We start from the raw sequence: 19,703 nt of genomic DNA, 5'->3' as shown, positions 1-19,703 counted from the left end.
GACCACGACCAACTCGCTCGCCTGACTCATTGCGCACGCTGAACAATGTCGACCGACGCTGCTGAAACCACCAATGCTGCTGCTGAACCGCCTGCGCCAGGAGGAGCGAGCGAGACTCCCCCACCTCCCTCCGTCACCACCGAATCAGCGTCGCCTGCTCACACGACACAGACGGACGAGACTGGCGCAGGAATGACTGAGACTGAACGGACAGAGGAGCCGAGGGACCCGCAGGTCGACCAGCTGCGTGCGCTGTTCCCGCAGGTCGAGATAGAGATCCTGGAGGCGGTGCTTGCAGCGAGCGGTGGGTCGCTGGACGAGGCGACGGAGCAGCTGCTCGTCATGAACGACCCAGAGTACAAGCCGGACCCCGTCGAGGTTCGCAGCGTTTCCCTTTCACGTCGAAAGCCCCCCCTGCTGACCCTCCTTGGACGGACAGCTCTCTCAACTTGAGGCAGACGAAGAGTACGCCCGCCAACTCGCCCGCGAAGACGAAATCGCACAGATGCAGCAGCGTGCCAACGCTCCCCGCCGCTCGTCGTCGATGCCTGCGTCTCAGCAACAACCGCCTCAACCGCTCGCGTACCAGCCTTATGTCCCCAGATCTCGAAGGACGGCGCAGCCTGCGTCACCGAATCCGAGCATGTCGAGCTGGCAGCCCCCTGCGGAGCAGTCGCGACAGCAGCAGCAGCAGCCGGTGCAGGAGAGGGACGAGTTGGCAGAGTTGGGCGAGCAGTTGTGAGTCGCGCGTGACAGATTCTCGTCGTTCTCCCGTTCCGACAAGCGGACTGATGGATCATGTCCCGTCTTGCTCGCACAGCTCGAAGTTCGCAGAGCAGGGGAAGAAGACGTTCGGGAGTTTCCTGACAAAGGTCAAGGAGCAGGTTGCGAAAGTCGACGAGGCAATCGTCCGCTCAGCGTGAGTCCCTCTTCGCGCTTCATCACCATTCATCTCGATAGCTGACACACCCGTCTCGCAGCTCTCCACCTCAACGCGACCAACCCCCTCCTCCTCCCCCTCCCAAACTCGACTCTTCCGCCCCCTCCTCCTCGTCGCCTCGCGACCTCCTTCGCACAACCACCAACGCCTCCACTTCTTCCACCGCATCCTCTTCCGTTGTCCCTGAACTCCTTCCTCGTCCTTCTTCGTCCACCTCGAACCGGTCTGTCTCGCCTTCGCTCGGGGCGAGCACGAGCAAGGACGGCGTGGCGCGGCCCTCTTCTGCAAACCTCTCTACAGCGACTCCGGCCGACGACAAGCCCAAAGACCTGCCGAAGAAAGACTTTAGTACGTCGCCTCTCCTCGCGCTCATCTCGCTCTTCGGATCTGACCTCCCCTTACAAGCAGCCTCCAAGATCCCCGGCCTCCTCCCTCGCCAATCCTTCTCCCTCCTCGACTCCTCTTCCTCTCCCAAATCACCCTCACACGAAGCTACTTCACCCAGCGCAGGCGGAGCAGGAGCAGGAGTCGTCCGCAGTCCGCTCAGTGCGCCGAACCATGCGTTGGGGGACGATTCGGATGATGAGCTTGAGTATCAGAGGAATCCGTTTGACGAGGACTAGGCGTTGCAGGGTGTGGAGGGTGAAGGTCGCTTGAACGGATGTCGATACCCCTTCGCCTTTTCGCTTTGCAACTCCGTTTCCTCTCGCACGTCTCCCGCCGCGTCCGAGTGAGAGTCTATGGAAACCACGACAAGAGCGCTTTTGTCTTTGCAGGAGGTTGAGCTCTATTTCGGAAACCGGAGGGGAAAAGGGAATCATGCGATAGGGTACAAGGTGTGTTGGGGGGGACAGTTGATGTGCTGGACGGCCGTCGTCGACGACGGCCGGTGGTATAACAAGCGCGTTGCGATATATCGTGTGGGAGAAGCCGGAGATTGATTCGGGACTAGGAGAGACCAATAATCTCCCCATCATCCAACAGCCGGTGGTCGAAGAAGATCGGGCGCGTGGCGAGGCCGCTGCATCGGGAGCGATTGGTGATGTCAGTGAGACGATCAGATGCGAAGCGAAAGAAGAGAGCGCGGCGAGAGGAGGAGGAGACGGTCGATGGCGAGAAGTTCCGCCGCAACTGGCCGACTTCTGGGGAGCGCGGGACTCACGGCATGGTGCTCATCTCGCCAACGAGGGGGTAGATGAAGCCGGAGCCGGCACTGAGGCGAGCCTCGCGGATGGGGATGGTGAAGCCTGCGAAGGAGGAGGAGAGGTCAGCGCTCGCTCTCGGCTTTCTTCACCTACCCATGCACCCAGCTCGTCGACGCGATGGTCGGTACACACGTTGAAGGGGCGCGAGGCGAAAGAAGCGGAAGACTCACCGGAGGGTGCGCCCTTGAGCTTCGGGTCCGCCGAGAATGACAGGTGCGTCTGCAAGGGCGATGTCGTCAGCAAACCTATCTTCGCGAGCTCAGACCGCGACAGCAGACTCACCTTGGCCATGCAGATTGGCAGCTTGCCGTAGCCGGTCTCCTCGAACGACTTAATCTGCGACTCGGCGAGCTCCGAGTACTCGACAGCGGCGGCGCCGTAGAACTCCTTGGCGATGATCTCGATCTTGTCCTTGATCGGGAGGTTGACGTCGTAGAGGAACTTGAACGGGTTGGGCTCCTTGCAAGCCTGGATGACGGCCTCGCCGAGCTCGATCGCGCCCTTTCCACCCTCGGCCCAGTGGTTGCACGGTACGGCGGCGTCGGCACCAGCAGCGAGAGCCTGCTCCTGGACGAGCTTGATCTCGGCGGGCGTGTCGCTCGTGAAGCGGTTGACGGCGACGATAACCTTGACGCCGACCTTCTTGGCGTTCTCGATATGGCGAGCGAGGTTGGCGCAGCCGGATTTGAGGATTTCGAGGTCCTCGTTGAGGTAGACCTCGGGGAGAGGCTTGCCGGGCGTGACTTCGGGTCCGCCGCCGTGCATCTTGAGCGCGCGGATCGTCGCGACGAGGACGACGGCGTTCGGGATGAGGCCCGACGCCCTGCACTTGATGTTGACGAACTTCTCCATGCTGCGAGGGACGGGTCTGTGTCAACATGCGGGCTGTGAGTAGTCAAGGAGGCGGACGACGCACCCAATGTCGGCACCGAAGCCAGCCTCGGTGATCACGTAGCCATTCTTGTCCTCCTCCTCACCCTCTTCGATACCCGCCAGCTTGAGCGCGATTTTGTCGGCGAGGATAGACGAGTTGCCGTGAGCGATGTTGGCGAACGGGCCGGCGTGGACGAAGACGGGCGTTCCCTCGAGCGTCTGCATGATGTTGGGCTTGATCGCGTCCTTCATGAGGATGGCGAGCGAATTGGTGGCGCCAATGTCGTCGCAGGTGATTGGGACGCCCGACTTGGACTCGGCGACGACCATGCGGCCGAGGCGGTCGCGCATGTCGCCGAGCGAGGTGGCGAGCGCGAGGACGGCCATGCACTCAGACGCGACGGCAATGTCGAAGCCCGTCTCGAGCGTCTTGCCCTGCTCGGCGGGACCAAGACCGGTCATGACCTTGCGGAGGTAGCGGTCGTTGGTGTCGAGGACGCGGTGCCACGAGATCTTCTCAGGGTCGATGTCGAGGCGGACAAAGGCCGAGCGCTCCTCCTCGGTGAGGTCATCCGGGTTGCGCTTGTCGATGCCGAGCTTCTCGAGGCGCTTGATCATGACAGGCGAGAACGAGCGGACGCCCTTCTTGGGCGGGCAGAGACGGCTGAACAGCGCCTTGTCCGATTGCGTCGACTCGTGGAAGTAACGCGCAGAGATAGCGGCAGCGAGGAGGTTGTTGGCGGCGGTGGTAGCGTGGATGTCGCCTGGACGATGAGAAGTCAGCGATGGCCTGAACTGGTTCGCAAGTTCGCTCACCGGTCAAGTGCAGGTTGAACTCGTCCATCGGGATGACCTGACTGTATCCACCACCCGCAGCACCACCCTTAATGCCGAATGTCGGGCCCTGCGAAGGCTGACGAACGCAAGCGTACGCCGCCTTTCCAAGGTGCGCGCCGAGCGCTTGCGCAAGACCGATCGTCGTCGTCGACTTGCCCTCGCCGAGAGGGGTGGGCGTGATACCCGCGACGACGATGTACTTGCCGTCCTTGCGGTGGCGGAGCGAGTCGAGCACCTCGAGCTTGACCTTGGCCTGCAGGAGCGAAATCGGTCAGTCAAGCGAGTCCGCGACTAAGGAGCGATCCCGCGCACCTTGTTGCGGCCGTAGAGCTCAAGGTCCTTGGCGGGGATGCCGATCTCGGCGGCGAGGACGTCGATGGGCTTGGGGACCTGGCTCTTGGCGATCTCAATGTCGCTTGGGACCTTCTCCTTGCAGACGAGCTTGAGAGGCTTGACGAGGCGCTGTTGCGACTTTTCGAGGAGACGCTGGGCGGAGAGCACCGTGTTCTCCATGAGCATTGCGACAGTCATCGGTCCGACTCCTCCGGGCACCGGCGTGATGTAGCTCGCGACCTGGCGAGCCGAGTCAAAGTCGACGTCGCCGACAAGGCGCGAGCCCGACTTGCGGGTCGAGTCGGCGATGTAGTTGGTTCCGACGTCGATCACGACCGCGCCGGGCTTGATCCAGTCGCCCTGGACGAAACGGGCCTGTCCGATAGCCGCGACGACGATGTCGGCCTGGCGGACTATGTCGGCGAGGTTCTTGGTGCGCGAGTGGCACTGAGTGACGGTCGCGTCCTTGCGGCGCAAGAGGGCGCAGACAGGTGAGCCGACAATGTCGCTGCGGCCGAGGACGACGGCGTTCTTGCCGCTGATCTCGATGCCGGTTGACTCGAGGAGGAGCATGACGCCTGCCGGGGTGCACGGGGCGAAGAGCGGCTCGGACGCGCGGGACGAGAGGAGACCGATGTTGTAGGCGTGGAAACCGTCGACGTCTTTCTCCGGCGAGACGGCCTCGGTGATCCTGCGCTCGCCGTCACGACCAATCTCGTCGCTCAGGGGAAGCTGGACGATGATGCCGTGGACGTTGTCATCCGCGTTCAACCGCTCGACCTCCGCCATGACCTCGTTCTCCCCAACGCCATCCTCGGGTCCACCAAGCTGAACGAGCGTGCACTTGATGCCCGCCTCGGCAGCAGCCTTGAGCTTCATCTTGACATAGGTGGACGAGTCGGGGCGCGCGCCTTGCTGGACGATGACGAGAGTTGGCTCGAAGCGCGGGAAACGTGCGCGCGTCTCTGCGATGCGAGCCGCGATTCCTTGCCGCAAGGAACTGTTTCAGATGTGTGCATAGGCCAGCGAGGGAGTGAGAGGGAGGGCGAGTCGACATTTCGGCAGGTGCGGGGAGAAGACACGAGGTGACCGGTCAGCGAACACGGGCACGCAGGACGGCGGGGACGGGTGCGCACGCTGCGATTGCGTTTCCATCGATGAGCTTTGCGCCCTGGTTCTGTTCAGCCATGGTAGCGAGCGAGCGAGAGGGTGAAGGAGAGGAGCGAAGCGGAGTCAAGCGACGGGGCAAAGGCGAGAGCGAGGCGGTGCCCGCGGTGAAGGCGCGCTGGGAGAGGCTGGCGACGGCGGTGCGTGCGAGGGTGCGTGTGGAAGACTGCGCTGCTCGGAGTGCGACCTGGTGCGACCGTGCGAGCATTCGAGAGCGAGGGAGAATCTGTGAGTGATGAGAATTGATGAGGAGGTCAACGGCGAGATCCAGCGAGTTGTGCGGACTGTGCGGCTCACCTGGACGCTGAGAGACCGTCTATGAGTCTATCTAGCCAAGCAAGGACCCTCTTCGAGCAGAGACAGCGATGCGAGCGAGGTCGAGAGATCCCAGAAAGTTGGCGAGGAGGCCTTGCCCTCGTCTACACCCTCTCACCGCTCGAGCAACGCTAGAAACGCTATGACTGACACGAGAAACACCGAAAAAGCCATGCCAGCTGAACACGCGGTCGCCGCAGCTCCTGCTCCTGCTACTGCACTCGCCTCTCCTGCACCGCAACCAGCGCGCCGCAAACAGCCCCAGCTCCTCGCAGACCAGCTCGTGGCGGAGGAGCTAATCGAGGGAGCACCGTCGCGCAACGGAGGGCGTCGGCTGGAGGAAGGGAGGGACCCGTGGACCCACAACGCATGGTGAGCAACCTTGTCCCCCTCTCTAGAAAGGCGATTGATTCGTGAAGGAAGCATGCTGACCAGCTCGAATGACACACAGGGACCAGGTCGAGTGGGGAGAGGAGGAAGAGCGCTTCGCCCAGTCGGCACTCGAGAAGCAGCGCAACTCGCCCGTCCCGCAACACCTCCAGGACAAGTTCAACGCCGACCCCGCTGCGCAATGGGACGTCTTCTACCGCCACAACAAGGACAACTTCTTCAAGGACCGTGCATGGCTCAGGACCGAGTTCCCTGAGTTGGCAGAGTGCCTCAAGGCGGATGTGCGTTCGCGCTCGTTTCTTTCCATGCTTTGCCTTGCCAACTGACCTCATCTTTGCGCTCGCAGGCTGGCCCGAAACGCATTGTCGAGCTTGGATGCGGCAACGGCAGTACGCTCTTCCCCCTCCTCGCGGCGAACGAGAACCCGAAGCTCGACTTGCACGGCTACGACTATTCGAAGGAGGCTGTCTCGGTTGTCAAGGTGCGCATCCCTCCATCTCTTCCCGCCTTCTTCTCGCTGACTCCTCTCGCACAGAACCATCCCTCCTTCGACCCAACCCACCTAACCTGCGAGGTCTGGGACCTCTCGTCCCCCGCCGGTCCTCCTCCAACTGTCGAGCCAAATTCGGTCGACGTCTTGACCATGATTTTCGTCTTTTCGGCGCTGCACCCGGATGAGTGGGCGAGGGCGGTCGAGAATGCCTATCGGGTGCTTTGCGGTTCTTCCCTCAGTCACTCGCCTCTTTGGAGGAACAGTTGCTGATGTGCGAGTTATGTGTTGGCTCGCAGATGCTCAAGCCAGGAGGCGTGCTCCTCTTCCGCGACTACGGCCGCAACGACCTCGCCCAGCTGCGGTTCAAGGCGAACCGGTTAATGCAGGACGGGTTATACGTTCGCGGCGACAACACGAGGGTGTACTTCTTCGAGCGGGGTGCGTTGTGTCGGTCCATGCGCTCAGTACGCGCACTGACAGCCTGAACGCGCAGACGAGCTGGTTTACCTGTTTGGAGGGGTCAGGCAGAAGGCGAAGGAGGCTACAGCCGGCGCCGCTACACCCTCCGACGCTACACCTAGCAGCGCTACACCGGGTGACGCTACATCTTTCGGTTCGACATCGACAACAGGAACAACACGAACAACAGATACAGAACGCACAGATACAACACCTCGCGACTCCACATACACGTCTCTCCCCGAGTCTGACTCGACCGACGCCGCCCTCGAAGCCGCTACAGGTCTCCTCACGACTACAACATTGACCGAAGACGCTTCCGGCGCCATCTCTACATCCACAACCTCCGCCGCGCTTCCCTCGACCTCCCCAACATCGTCCCGCACAGGCGAGTCGCTCACGCCGTACAGGTTCGACCTCCTCCAGCTTGGCGTCGACCGGCGGCTGCTTTTGAACCGCAAGAGGCAGCTTAAGATGTTCAGGGTGTGGATGCAGGGCAGGTGGAGGAAGCCTTTCGAGGCTACAGCGGAGGAGGCGGGCGCACAGGTGTAGGCTAGCGGCGGCGTGAAAGAACATTAGACATGCAACAGGACTGCCTACAACATGTACGGAAATCGCTACGCAGACATCGCGCCCGGAACAACAAGCGGGAACAGCTCTTCCTCATCTCCTTCCTCCGCTCCAGACTGCCCTCCGCCTCCTTCCGACTCTTCCTCCAAACGTTCCTCCAGTACGCGGTTGAGCCCCACTTCGTTCGGAAACCATCCCAGTCGGTCATCCTCGCCAAGCGCCTCGAGAAATTCCCGCCTGTCTTCGACCTCCTCAACTGTCTTCCCGCGCCGCTCTGCAATCTCCTCCAAGCTCCTCTTCCCCTTGACGATATCCTTGTCCGTCCTTGGGCCCCAACAGATCGGTCCGACCTCTTCCAACAACCTGTCCGCCGCCTCGCCCGCCACGGCCTCCTCGACGGGCAGCTCCATCGTCGCCATCTCCCATTCCTCCAGCGCCGCAAGGACCCTCTCGGCGCGGGCGATCAAGAGGCTGCAAGAGAGGCTGATCGCCTCGACGAGCGGGAGAGGGCGCTTGTACGCGAGCGAGAGCTGTGTGTGCAGGGTCGTGTAGTCGAGCGCCGGGTCGACGTTGCCGGAGGCGGAAGAGGTGCGTCGGCGCTTGCGAGGAGGTTGTGCGTGCGGAGATGGAGCGTCGGAGTCGGTTGCGTCGTTGTTGAAGAGCTGGCTGTCGGTTCGCCGTTGATCCGGGAGACGCTTGGCAAGCCCCTTGATCTGATGTTCGTACTCGTCGAGGAGCGCGCTGTATTCTGACCTCGTGCGACCGGTCTGCAGGTAGCGAAAGAGTCAGCACCGGCTGACGAGGACGAGCAGATGCGAGCGCACCTGGTCGTAGAGAAGGCGCTCCATCCGCTCCGACAACTCGCGGCGACCCATCTTGCCAGCCTGCAGTAACGCGTAGAATTCGGCCATCTTGTCCTTCTCGACCTGGTTGAGCCGGCGATACCGTCTCGAGCGATTGTCGCGCTTGGTTGGCGCAGAAGCGACGTACTTCAGCGGCTCGAGGCGAGTTGGGCGATCTTCGGCGTAGCTGCGATCTGAGCAGTCTTTCAGCCACGGGTAGGTGATCGGGACGGCATCTGCTAGTCGGGAAGCGTCAGTACCACGGTTACACCGGGCGGTGCAGTGATGCGCACCGCAACGAAGCGAGTCGGAGTACAACTGGGCGTAGCAGTCCTCGTAGTACGGCGGCAGTATCACCAAGTCGGCGTTGTGCATTTTCGTTACGACCTTGCCGCCGTGGTCCTGCGTCCGCAGTGAGCCCAGTCAGCTGCGAGCGCAAATAGCCGATACCGCTGAACGCACCTTGATATACTTGACGATCCTGTCCCGCTTGCCCTCCTTCTTCCACTCGTGATGCAGCCAGATCCTGTCGGGCGTCCAGCCTCCGTCGGAGCGATGCTGGAAGATCTGCGGTGGATTCGAGAATCCCTGCTTCATCTCCTCCTCCTCGTCACCAGCGCCCGAATCACTGAGACTGTCGAAGGCGGCGCGCTGCGCGGGCGTACGACGAGTGTTGGGGGAAGGCGGAGTTTGCGAAGGTTCGCGACGTCGAGGTGTGACTCGCTTCTTCGGTGACGCCTTCCGCTTCTTTTGCGGAGCGCGGGCACCGCGCTTTGATGTGGCGGTAGCTGGAGCGGCGTTCTCCTTCTGGGCGGCGGCGGGAGGAGCGGTATTGTCGGATTCGAGCTGGTCTTCCTCGTCTTCGCTCACTTCTTCAGGTTCCTCCACCGGCTCGACCGCCTTCTCCTTGCCCTTTGCCGCGACCCCCTTCTTCCCGTAGGTCCGCGCAGCCCGCTGACTTCGGTGCAGCTCCTCGAAAGCCGCGCCCTCACCCTCATTCTCCGTTTCTGGAACGGCCGTCGTGTCCCGCCTGGCCGTCCTCTCCGACGCCTTGCCCTTCCCATCCTGCGTCTTGCCCGGCGACGTCAACATGCGCTCAACCTCGGAACCGGAGTCCTCCTCGTCCTCGCTCCCATTACCCTCCTCGCCGTCTGCGTTCGTCCCGCCCGTTCCTCCCGCCTCTGCAGCCTCAACCGCGGTGCCAGTACGCGGAGCAGTCTTCTTCGGAGCAGTAGCAGCAGCCAGCGTCTTGCGCTTGACCTTCTTGGGTACAGGCTTGGGCGGATGTTGAGGGACGATGCCAGTGGTGCGAGCCGAGTGCCGCGGCGCTGGGACGTCGATGTAGGGCTCCAAGCCCTTCGAGCGAGTCGTGGGCATCGTCTCAAGCCCTCACAAGCGAGTTTAGCGGAATGGAGGAGAGTGCATGCGCGAAAGAGATGAGCTGCTGCCGACGACTCCCCTTGATACCGCTTGAGACGGTTGTGACTGGCTAGAGTGCTCGCTATGGCTGCGGAAGAACCTATCCGACTGCTCGTGTCGAACCAGCGCGCGTACTTGTGGGACTTGAACGGTCCGTCTCCTCCTTCTCATCATTCAAGGAGCTGGCGGGCTTGCGAGGCGGCGTGGGGACTTGTAGGTTCACCAGCGGACACGCACACTCCCTTCGCAGACATCCAGCGACTACGAGTGCAGCACCATGTCGTCGGCCAGCTTCACGGCACCCTCCCTCAGGTTACCCAGCAGAACGTCTTTCTCGGCCTCCCTCTCGTCTTGCTGCCGGAAGAGGTCGTCCTGCTAGTCAGGAACAGTGAGTGTAACACGTCTCCCTCCAAATCCGGCCTTCCTGACGAGCTCGCTCCGCAGACTTGGCCGTCCTTGTCGACGACCGCGCTGCTCACCACCCTCCCACCGCCTCTCAATCCGCCTCCTACCACGCCTCTCGCACAGCAGCGATCAAGTCGCAACAAGAAGCGTCCTACGCAGCAGAGCAGGAGCGGAAACGAGAGATGGAGGCGTTGCACCGGGACAAGATCGAGAAGAAGCGTAGGGAGAAGGAGGAGTTGCGACGGAAACGGAAGGAGGCGGCGCAAGCCAAGCGGCGAGAAGAAGGCGGAGAAGCGGAAGGACGGCTGGAGGTCTTTGTGCCCGACTTGAAGGAGGGAGAGGCGAATACGGGCCCTCCAGCGGCTGCAACAAGCTCGACATCGCCTCATCCGCCCATCTCCGCTCCCTCGCCTTCAGACGTCGACTCGCAGAAGCCCGACATCTCGAACGTCCCCTACACCATCATCATCGAGCCCCGATCTGCCTCCTTTCCCTGGTACGACCCGACCTCGCCTTCCGTCACCTACACCACTCTTGACGAGGCAAAGGAGGGTGGGCTGTGGAATTACCCTGAGACGACACTGCAAGAATCCCGGTGCAGGGTATTTGAGGACCTGTGGCGCAAGGGATACTACATGGGCGGCGGCTTGCGGTTCGGAGGCGACTTCCTTGTCTATCCAGGTGCGCGCTGATACTCGTATTCGTTCTCGATGTGCCGCTCACGCTTCCTCGCTCGCAGGCGATCAACTGCGCTACCACTCGCACTTCACCCTCACCGTCCTCTCGACTCCGTCAACTACGATCATGCCGCTCGACATCGTCGCATACGGCCGACTTGCAACAGCGGTGAAGAAGGCGCACCTCCTTGCGAGCTGGGATGCGGACAAGCAGCAGGTCGTCTATGCGAGTCTCGAGTGGGCTGCGTTTGGCTGAATGGGTAGACGTTGCAACATCGAGCAGATCTCGCAAGCGTAGTCTCTCGATCATCGGAACGTGGAGAATACGTGCGCTGCACTGCTACTGCTACGCGAAGGAGAGAGGAGGGAGAAGGAGATGTACGATAGATGGGAGACTGTGCTCACCCTCCTTCTGGCGGGGCTGCAATCTCGGAAAGTGTCTCTAGATGTTGATCAGCTCTTAGCTGCGCCGACAAATGCGTGTGACGCTGCTGCCTAGTCGCCCTTGTTCTTGCCGCGCAAGCCAGCCTGCCGGATATACGAGTCGAGCGCCCTGTCTCCGCCATACCCTCCCATTCCAGCCTGACCGCCACGTGTGGGGCTCATCTGCTGCTGGTACATCGAGCCACCGGGACTCAGCTCAGCGACATTCGAGTTCGGGTCGACCGCGGCGTAGCCTCGGCGAGGAGGAGTTGCTGACACGCCGGGGGTACCGTAGGCGGATGCGGGGGACGGAGCGTAAGTCGAGGCGGATGCGGACCCGGCGGGCGGGCCGTACGGGTTCGACTCGGCGCTGTACCGCGAGGGAGTCGTGGCGGCGTAGGGGTTGTTGGAGGCGAAGGTGTCGTGTGAGGATGACGCGTTTCCGCCGTATGCTGACGAGTCGAAGCTCGATGCCGCTGCGCCGTACGCGCTGGCTCCTCCTCGACTCGGCGTTCCCCTTCCCATGCCATGTCCCATGCCTGCGTCCTTCTTCCGCCCGCCTCCCGCTCCACCTCCCGCGCCGAAAGCCGCCGTCAGCGCGCCGTACACCATCTCCGCCACGAGGAGTACCCTGATCCTGACAGGGACGTAAGCGCTGCCCTTCCTGCCGCGTGACTCTTCACCTCCTTCAGCCGCAGCAATCGAGATCGAGCCGTAGCCGAGGCCTGAGGCGGAGTGAAGGAAAGAGGGAGCTTTGGAAGACGCTGAACCGGGGAAGGATGGGTCGAGCGGCTGCGGGATGGCGACGGTCGAAGTAAGGGAGAAGAGGGGGTAGAGAAGGGCAAAGACGGCGAGGTTGACAATCGGGTCGGAGCTGTGCAGTAGACGAGTCAGCCACGAACGCAGAGTGTAACGAGGGGAGGAGACGCACGACCACCATGAGAGAATCGTGATGGGGAATCCAAAGCCGACTGCGTACGCCCAGCGCTGTTCAACCTGCCGGACGCGGTCGCCGAAAGACCAGCCTTGCTTGACCCAATGTCCTCTGAAGCATAGGCACAACGTCAGAAATCTCGTTCACAGACAGAGAGGGAATACGCGCACTCGAAGCAGTAGTAGGCGTCGACAGTTGAGGCGTAGGCGAACGAGAGCGGTGCGCCGAGCAAGGGGATCATGCGGAGGGCGTAGAAGAAGAGGAAGTAATTCAGGGTGACGAGCGTGCGGTAGCTCTGCGGGAGTGCGCAGCTCAGTCGGTTTCAAGCGCAACGAGCGCGTGACTGAAGCGCACCTCGGAGACGATCCTGACCGCCATACCCTTGTTGTCCATCCCTCCTCCCCCACGTACGCTCCGCTTGTCCGTCTCTTGCGTTGGACGCAACAGGCCAGAGTAGTAAGTTGCGGCGGCGGCGAGAGGGTAGAGCCAGAAGAGCTGTGGACGCGAACACAAGGCGGTTCAAGCCTCGTCAGCTCGGCTCGCGTCGCCAGCTCCCACGGCATCTCGGGAGAAGTGTGGCACGCACGTGGAAGCCGAAGAGGATGACACTGCTGGTGATTCCCTCGCCCGCTCGCAGCCCCACTGCGCGCCGAAGGATGGGCTTGATGACGAGCGCAGAGAACAGGACGATGCCCTGGATGACGCTGGACTTGAGTACGTTGGCCTGAACGATCTGTGTGCGCACGCATGGGCCTGGTCAGCGCGTGCATCGGAAGTGATGCGAGACGTCACGTCGAGGAGGGGAACGAGCGAGCAGACGACACGCACCCGGTCGCCCGTGAGCTTCTCGCCAGCCACCTGCAGCTTCATCGCGTCTCCCATGCCCTGTATCGCGAACCCAGCCTGCAGGACGAGCGTGTTGGTCGCCGACAGCGGCGGAACCACGCCTCCTCCTCCCGCAAACGAGTCCTGCTTCGAGTGGCCGCGCTGGTAGTAGCTCATGGCGTGTCTACCGTAATGCCTGTACCCTAGCTGAGCCTGCAGGCGGACAGCGGGTGTTGTGGAGGACTCGAACAGACGTGGTCGCAGGTTGGACTTGACCACTTCGCCGACAACGCTTCGCAGGAGATGGTGCAAGCTCCAGAGGGCGTCGTCTATGTTGGAGACACCGCCAAGCTGCAAGATTCGCACCGCTGGGTCGTCACTCTCCGCAGCTGGACGCGACCTGAACTTCATCTCTCTTTATTGATTTACCGCCAACCACGGCCTCCAGGCGCAATTAGTGGCGTGGAAAAGTGGTACAGCATCGCCAATGAGTGCCCGCATCTCGGACTGCCGCTCGAACGTGCGTCCTCGACCTCCTCCTGCTCTCGCCTCCAGCCTTTTCCCTCCCTCGCAGCTCGATTACGCTCCAGGCTGACATGTCGCTTCGTAGAGGGCGACATCGAGGACTTGTTCAATGACGGAGACGATCGAGATGGAGAGGACGGAGACAACCACCCATCACGGGGGCCGCTCATCCTCTGCCCGCACCACGAATACGACTTCGACCTCCTTGGCGGCCACTCGTCGACCGGCATGAAGGCTTGCACGTACCGGTTAGAGGTGCGCGAAAATGGAGAGTTGTGGATGGAGGCTCCAGGCGACGTAGGCGACGACTACCGGGTTATCGGCTTGCGAGCGGTGTCTGAGCGTGAGTCGGCACTGTCTCGCCAGCTCTGTGCTTCTTTCTGCGTTTGTACGAGCGTTGGCTCACCCGCCCTTCATGCAGGCTTCGCCAAATCTTTCGACTCGACACCAGACCTTTCCTCTCTCTCGCTCACTGGCTATCCCGTCTCAGAACCGCTCACCATCGTCTCCTACTGTCGCGCCATCCTCCTCGCTCCCACTCCCGCGCTCAAAGTCTCCCTAACCCGCACACTCGTCTCGCTCTTCCGCTCAGGCTCGCTCACCCGCCTCGCCGACTCCTCGACCGACCCGCCTCACCCTTACGAGCCATACCGCGCTCCTTCAACGGTAGTGGTCGCGTCTGGCAAGACCAAGACGCTGGGAAAGGGCGGTACGGTGGCGAGTCGAGCGAGGATGCTGCATTCGCTGGCGAACATCGAGCTTTGGGCGATCGACCTTGCTGTCGACCACATCGCGCGCTTTCACGGCTGGAGACTCGGCGATCCGGAGGGGAAGAAGGGGAAGAAGATGGGCTGGGAGTTTGTGGCGGACTTTCTCAAGGTTGCGGAGGACGAGGCGAAGTGCGTCGGAGCCTTCCTTCGAGCCTTAGCGACTTGAGAGGCTGACCTTCGAGTCTTCGCGACATGAGAGGCTGACACTCGCTCTCGACAGGCACTTCTCCCTTCTTGCCGAGCGCCTCGACGAACTCGGCACGCCCTACGGCTCCCTTCCGGTCCACGCCGGCCTGTGGGAATCCGCCCTCCAAACCTCACACTCGCTTTTCGCGCGGCTCGCGATTGTCGCCCTTGTCCATGAAGCTCGCGGACTCGACACAAATCCGACGCAGATCAAGCGGTGTAGGAACGCGGGAGACGAACGGACGGCGGAGGTGTTGGAGGTGATTCACGCCGACGAGTTGACGCACGTCGCAGCGGGTGGGTTTGGCCCTTGCACTATCTTGACGCCCTTCTAGCTCTTCGAGTCCCGAAATTTCGCTGACAATGTCGCCATCTGCTCTCTCCAGGCCACCGCCATTTCACCCGGCTTTGCGCCGCCCTCTCCCCTCCCGCCGACCCCGTCGCCCTCTTCCGCGCTCAAGTCGCCGAACACTTTTACGGCGCCGTCCGAGGTCCCTTCAACGAAGATGATCGGGAGAAGGCGGGCTTAGGCAAGGACTGGTACGAGGATTTGAAGGGGAGAGGGTTCGTGAGAACGGAGGAGGCAAAGGCGAAAGTCGAGCTAGAAGCGTAGACTATCTAGGCGCTTGTGTTGTTGCCACTATATTGTGCGAAGCATGGAAATGCAGGATGCAGAAACTACTGCCAGTCCCCGCCCTCATGCTGCTGCTGCCCGCTGAAGACTGGACCCGCCACCGGCTGCTGCATGCTGCCGAAGTGCATCCCTTCCAACCCGTTCTCGACGCCAATCCAGCTCGTGTCAAAGTCGAAAGGCCAGTCGGAAAAGACGTCTTGCAACTCAAACGCCGATTCCCACGGGACGTCGAGGGGAGCTGCGAGGAGATCTGTGTCGTAGGGTGGCGCGACGCTGAAGGCGGGGTTGTTGTCCTGCGAGCGGACGGAGGGCAAGGGAATATGTGACGCGGAGGTGGACGTAGAAGCAAAAGATGCGGTCGGCGCGGTCGATGCGGACGGGATGACGGGAGGGGCGAGGCGAGGCGAAGCTGGTCGAGACAGACCGATGGCTTGCGCGGCATCCATGCGAGCTATCTGCGACTGGAAGCGCTGGACGACGTCGGTCGTGTACGTCAGGCGGGATTGGAGGCGTTGCAGGAGAGAGGTCATGTCGATGCTGCGCGACGTAAGCGGTCAGCTCTGCACCTGAACAAGGAAGAGATCGTTCAACGATGTACAGGAGCTGGCGGATGCGGATGAAGAGGTCGGGCGTCAAAGCGTGTTCCGTGACGGGGAACAGGAGCTTGTAGATGCCGACAAGATGGTGGATCTGCGCCATGACGGTTCAGCCGCATTTCGGCGTGATCAGGAGGAATGCGCAGCTGACCAAGGGTGAGCTGATTGCCTGCAAGTAGGCGAGCGGAACGGCGCCGACGTCTCGAAGGAGAGCTTCGGCGATCTGGACAGCATGATCCCGTTGTCGCGCGTCAGTGAGGTCTCGACAGACGACGACCATCTTGATTGTTTGCAGCGTGACGAGGATGTTGGCGCTTTGGTAGCCGAAGCGGTCCTGTCGCGCGTCTTTGCTGAAGGGCCTGATCTCCTTGAACGCCTGCGGGAGTGACGAGTAGGCTGTGTCGAGGAAGTCGAGGAAAGCTGACGCGGTGACGGTGCCGCTGTCCATGTGCAGGTCGCGATTGCCCGGCGAGTCGAGGGCGTGCTCCAAGGTCTTGTACAGCTCCGTCACAAAATTCCAGCCGGTTAGCCAGGAGGCGGTTGACGTCGTCTGTGGGTCCGAATTGTCGCCGCCGACGAGGATCTCGTCGTCCGCTTCGCTCGGAAAGGACACGAGGAGTGAAGCTTCTCGACTTCGCAGAGCACCGCCGAACGATAGCGCCGAGAACAGCTGTGCGGCCAACGTCAGCAAGCTCGTCGTATGGTGAGAAGTTCCAGACAGCGCACATCGAGGGTATACATACTCCAGATCACTCTTCTCCGCTCCTCCCGCTCAATCCGAGATAGTCCTTGTCCCCATCGCTTCTCGTCGTGCAACCGGTTGATGCTGCAAAGCGTCCAGAATGTTCCGAGATGCTGCTGAAGCTTGCGCGGGCGAGCAAACTGGATGCTGATGAGGGCGAGGAGAGCGGTGGTGCGGACAAAATCGAAGTCCTCGGCGTCGGAGAGGTCCTTGGGCACGGCGTCTTCCGCCGCGGCAAAGAGCTGCTCCGGAGTCGGCAAGGCTGCGGCTTCTTGCGGCGACAGAGGATTCGTCGATGCAGCCGAGTCGCGGATCCGGGCCAGCCCAAGCGCTGTTGCAGCAACAACCGTTCCGTAAAACGCGCGATTGTTCAGGTGCTCTTCGTGCGAGACCTTGACGATGAAGTCCGGCCACACGAAGTAGGGGAAGATAGGGTAGGCGGTCTCGTGGTAGATAGCGAGTACCTTGAGCAGGGCGTAGACGGGCACGAGGACGGGAGGACGCCAGCCATTCGCGGGTGAAGGGTAAGGTGCCGCTGCGTAGGTCGATAGAGTCGGAGTCGAGAGCGCGGAGGATGAGCTGGCAAAAGTGAAGTCGGACGTCGTCGTGGGCCTGGGTCGTGGTGCTGGGCCGCGCTTCTTCGCTGGCCTGTCGAAGGTGCATACAACGTGATGTTTCTGGCAGGACGAACAAGCTCCATCCGGCTCTTCTGGCTTGCCCGAGCACTGCGAGAGCGGCCTATTCAGCGGAGAGGGTGCGAACGAAGAGGACAGCGCACACCTTGAGCCCGCGCTTGTGGCAGAAATCGCATGCCCTCGAGACCCGCTTCCTACTCTTCTCCATCGCTCAAGGGCCGCCTCGAGCGGTATCGAGCTATCAGACTCGTCGTCGTTTCGCCCAGCTGATGAGAGGTCGAGGGGCGGGAGGAGCGCGAGCGACTGCTTGGCGGTGGTAGCAGGCCGTACTCTGAGCTTGTTCTGGGAGCCAGAACGAGCGCAAGCTTGGTTCAGCGAGGCAGCAGGCTGTGGGTGATGGCCAAGCCATGCGGCTGGGGTCCCGACGTTCTCACAGCGGCGCAACCGCGTCGTGGGGCTTGCTGTCGCGACAGTCCAGCCAGAATCGACTCTGATCGGCGCTGCGGAAAAGACTGGATGACCACTGAGCGTTGTTACAGGGGCAGTCTCCGACGTCGATATCCTCGTTCACTCTCCATCCCCCTTCCCGCCATTACAGAGACTGTCTTCCATCGCCTCCTTGTCAAACCTTCTCGCTCGTTCCCGTCGACGCGTCCTCGACGAATCGCTGCGAGCCCGCCGCCTCGTACTTGGCGACGTCGACCGGGCGGTCGGGGTCCTCGATGGCGCGACGGTAGGCTGCCTCCATCTGCCAATTGAACGCGCCGCCGTCGAAGAGGTGCGTGAGGGACTCGAGATTGCGGCCAAAGCCGGTCTCGGGGTAGAAGAGCCAGATGATGGGGATCCAGAGGAAGTTCAGGCCGGCGAACAGGAAGTAGGAGCGGGACTGCGCGAAGAAGACGTCAGTCTATGATTCGTGGCATAGATGCAGGTGTTTAAGATGGAGACGACTCACGCCAATGCTGCCGAACATGATCGGGTTGATCAGGACGGTCCAGCCGACACCGATGGCTGCGAGCGACGAACCGGAGGTCAGCTGATGGGAAAGAACGAAGCGACATGAGTCGGACTTTCCCCAACCAGAGATGCCGAAGCCGTTTCCTTGCGAACGCATCTCGCTGGGGAAGATTTCAGCTGGGATGAGGAACTGGACAGCAGAGCGAGCGTAAGCGAGGACTCTTGACTCGAGACAAGGGGCGAGGACTCACAGCGATGGTTCCCCAGGTCGAAGCGTAGACCAGGTTGAAGAGGAAGAGCATTGTAACGGCGGCAGGGGCGATCCTCGCCGAGATCGAGGGATTGTGCAGGGACGCCTCGTACAGCGAGGCCGCGACGAGGTTGACGATGGCGAGTCCGAGTGCGCCGACCATAAGGCACGAGCGACGTCCGTAACGGTCGACGACGTAGGCCGAGGTGATGGTCCCGACGATGCCGATCGTGTTCAAGCCACCCGCCAGTCCGTTCTGCTTGATGCTCGAGTAGCCGGCTTGCGAGAGGAGGACAGGCGAGTAGCTGTTCACAATGCTTGTCAGCGTCGCGTCACGTCCAAGACAGCGGAGGCGAAGCTAGGCAGAAACGCACGCTGTCACAGCGGTGATACCAGTCCATGAAGCTGAGGGCAGGCACAGGAAAGGAAGAGGAAAGAGTCAGCGTCGTCTGCGAGAAGAAGGAGATAGGCGCAGATAGTCCTTTGATAGACGGTGAGTGGGAGGAGCGAAGATACGGTCGCAACTTACCCATGATCTGGAGCCAGATGCAAAGCCAGGCGCGGCGAGCGACGTTGTGGTGGAGCGAGGTGCTGCCTTTGCCGACGAGGATCTTGAAGAACTCGACGACCGATGTGCCCTTGTTGTACTGCGCCTCCTCGGCCATGGCGAGCAGTTCCGCATCGGTTTCTGCCGAGCTGCCACCACGGATGTGCTCGAGGACCTCGCGAGCTTCGCTGTGACGACCAACGGAAGCAAGATAACGCGGCGAGTCGGGAAGGAGGCGGATGCCGGCGACGAGAAGGATGGCGGGAATGCATTGGAAGGCGAGGAGGAATCGCCACCGCACGGCAGAAAGACCGTGGTCGACAAAGGCGAGTCCAAACGATAGCCAGTAGGCAATCGAGATACCCACTGTGTGCGCGTCAGGGATCAGTACGTTTTCTGCCCCGGGAAGGGACGAGGGAGGGAGAAGCGAGGGAGGAGAGCGAGGACGGCTTACGATAGTTCGCAATGAACACATAACCTAGCATCCGGCCGCGGTGCTCCTTACCACTGACCTCCGAGCAGTAGACGGGGACGATGCCCGTGAGTGCGCCCGTTCCGAGGCCGGTGACAACGCGAGCGCCGAGGATGAAGGCGGAGTTTTGGGTCGCCGCTTGGAGAGCTCCACCGATCATGGCGAAGATCGCTGCGCCCAAGATGCCATTGATGCGGCCGAAGCGGTCGGCGACCCATCCGCCAACGAAGCATCCGATGATGCAGCCGAGGTCTGCAAGTGGGAAGAAGGTGAGAAAACCTC

The 19,703-nt window shown here is 61.7% G+C and overlaps 9 protein-coding genes across 9 annotated transcripts in view; 4 read left to right on the top strand and 5 right to left on the bottom strand.

Moving 5' to 3' along the window:
- Window positions 1-45: 45 nt before the first annotated feature.
- Window positions 46-1,563, top strand: RHTO_02990 (ubiquitin system component Cue; the record flags this gene model as incomplete). Its single annotated transcript, XM_016416662.1, has 5 exons — window positions 46-378; window positions 440-738; window positions 821-919; window positions 981-1,288; window positions 1,349-1,563. 5 exons carry the CDS (start codon window positions 46-48, stop codon window positions 1,561-1,563), a joined length of 1,254 nt encoding a protein of 417 aa, XP_016276381.1.
- A 325-nt stretch (window positions 1,564-1,888) lies between these two features.
- Window positions 1,889-5,563, bottom strand: RHTO_02988 (C-1-tetrahydrofolate synthase; the record flags this gene model as incomplete). The annotated part of the gene is made up of 8 exons (XM_016416660.1): window positions 1,889-1,961; window positions 2,103-2,187; window positions 2,316-2,364; window positions 2,428-2,998; window positions 3,062-3,782; window positions 3,835-4,108; window positions 4,168-5,188; window positions 5,325-5,563. The coding sequence occupies 8 exons, from the start codon at window positions 5,561-5,563 to the stop codon at window positions 1,889-1,891; spliced, it is 3,033 nt and encodes a 1,010-aa protein (XP_016276380.1).
- Window positions 5,564-5,812: 249 nt separating this feature from the next.
- Window positions 5,813-7,564, top strand: RHTO_02989 (actin-binding protein; the record flags this gene model as incomplete). The annotated part of the gene is made up of 6 exons (XM_016416661.1): window positions 5,813-6,042; window positions 6,122-6,341; window positions 6,407-6,541; window positions 6,596-6,769; window positions 6,850-6,991; window positions 7,047-7,564. 6 exons carry the CDS (start codon window positions 5,813-5,815, stop codon window positions 7,562-7,564), a joined length of 1,419 nt encoding a protein of 472 aa, XP_016276379.1.
- A 65-nt stretch (window positions 7,565-7,629) lies between these two features.
- On the bottom strand, window positions 7,630-9,801 carry RHTO_02987 (uncharacterized protein; the record flags this gene model as incomplete). Its single annotated transcript, XM_016416659.1, has 4 exons — window positions 7,630-8,349; window positions 8,407-8,660; window positions 8,718-8,826; window positions 8,887-9,801. 4 exons carry the CDS (start codon window positions 9,799-9,801, stop codon window positions 7,630-7,632), a joined length of 1,998 nt encoding a protein of 665 aa, XP_016276378.1.
- Window positions 9,802-9,927: 126 nt separating this feature from the next.
- RHTO_02986 (tRNA-intron endonuclease) lies at window positions 9,928-11,181 on the top strand (the record flags this gene model as incomplete). Its single annotated transcript, XM_016416658.1, has 4 exons — window positions 9,928-9,994; window positions 10,094-10,231; window positions 10,288-10,929; window positions 10,988-11,181. 4 exons carry the CDS (start codon window positions 9,928-9,930, stop codon window positions 11,179-11,181), a joined length of 1,041 nt encoding a protein of 346 aa, XP_016276377.1.
- A 239-nt stretch (window positions 11,182-11,420) lies between these two features.
- On the bottom strand, window positions 11,421-13,284 carry RHTO_02985 (Etoposide-induced 2.4 family protein; the record flags this gene model as incomplete). Its single annotated transcript, XM_016416657.1, has 6 exons — window positions 11,421-12,222; window positions 12,280-12,393; window positions 12,453-12,577; window positions 12,637-12,777; window positions 12,869-13,015; window positions 13,111-13,284. 6 exons carry the CDS (start codon window positions 13,282-13,284, stop codon window positions 11,421-11,423), a joined length of 1,503 nt encoding a protein of 500 aa, XP_016276376.1.
- Window positions 13,285-13,410: 126 nt separating this feature from the next.
- RHTO_02984 (Rieske [2Fe-2S] domain containing protein) lies at window positions 13,411-15,201 on the top strand (the record flags this gene model as incomplete). Its single annotated transcript, XM_016416656.1, has 5 exons — window positions 13,411-13,627; window positions 13,718-13,975; window positions 14,054-14,531; window positions 14,623-14,885; window positions 14,975-15,201. 5 exons carry the CDS (start codon window positions 13,411-13,413, stop codon window positions 15,199-15,201), a joined length of 1,443 nt encoding a protein of 480 aa, XP_016276375.1.
- A 65-nt stretch (window positions 15,202-15,266) lies between these two features.
- Window positions 15,267-17,403, bottom strand: RHTO_02983 (C6 transcription factor; the record flags this gene model as incomplete). Its single annotated transcript, XM_016416655.1, has 5 exons — window positions 15,267-15,759; window positions 15,821-15,912; window positions 15,970-16,488; window positions 16,545-17,285; window positions 17,341-17,403. The coding sequence occupies 5 exons, from the start codon at window positions 17,401-17,403 to the stop codon at window positions 15,267-15,269; spliced, it is 1,908 nt and encodes a 635-aa protein (XP_016276374.1).
- A 414-nt stretch (window positions 17,404-17,817) lies between these two features.
- RHTO_02982 (MFS sugar transporter) overlaps window positions 17,818-19,703 on the bottom strand; it is a gene marked incomplete at both ends in the record, with an annotated part of 2,195 nt that continues 309 nt past the window's right edge. Inside the window, 7 exons of the mRNA XM_016416654.1 lie at window positions 17,818-18,081; window positions 18,151-18,206; window positions 18,276-18,342; window positions 18,404-18,707; window positions 18,777-18,807; window positions 18,932-19,315; window positions 19,404-19,673. Coding sequence (XP_016276373.1) covers window positions 17,818-18,081; window positions 18,151-18,206; window positions 18,276-18,342; window positions 18,404-18,707; window positions 18,777-18,807; window positions 18,932-19,315; window positions 19,404-19,673 — 1,376 coding nt within the window. The remainder of the gene's footprint in view (window positions 18,082-18,150; window positions 18,207-18,275; window positions 18,343-18,403; window positions 18,708-18,776; window positions 18,808-18,931; window positions 19,316-19,403; window positions 19,674-19,703) is intronic.

The sequence above is a fragment of the Rhodotorula toruloides genome (genome assembly GCF_000320785.1).
Source record: "Rhodotorula toruloides NP11 unplaced genomic scaffold Scaffold2, whole genome shotgun sequence".
Lineage (NCBI taxonomy): Eukaryota > Fungi > Basidiomycota > Microbotryomycetes > Sporidiobolales > Sporidiobolaceae > Rhodotorula > Rhodotorula toruloides.
The sequence above is the reverse complement of the archived record's forward strand: the minus strand, read 5'-3'. Positions and strand labels throughout refer to the sequence as shown.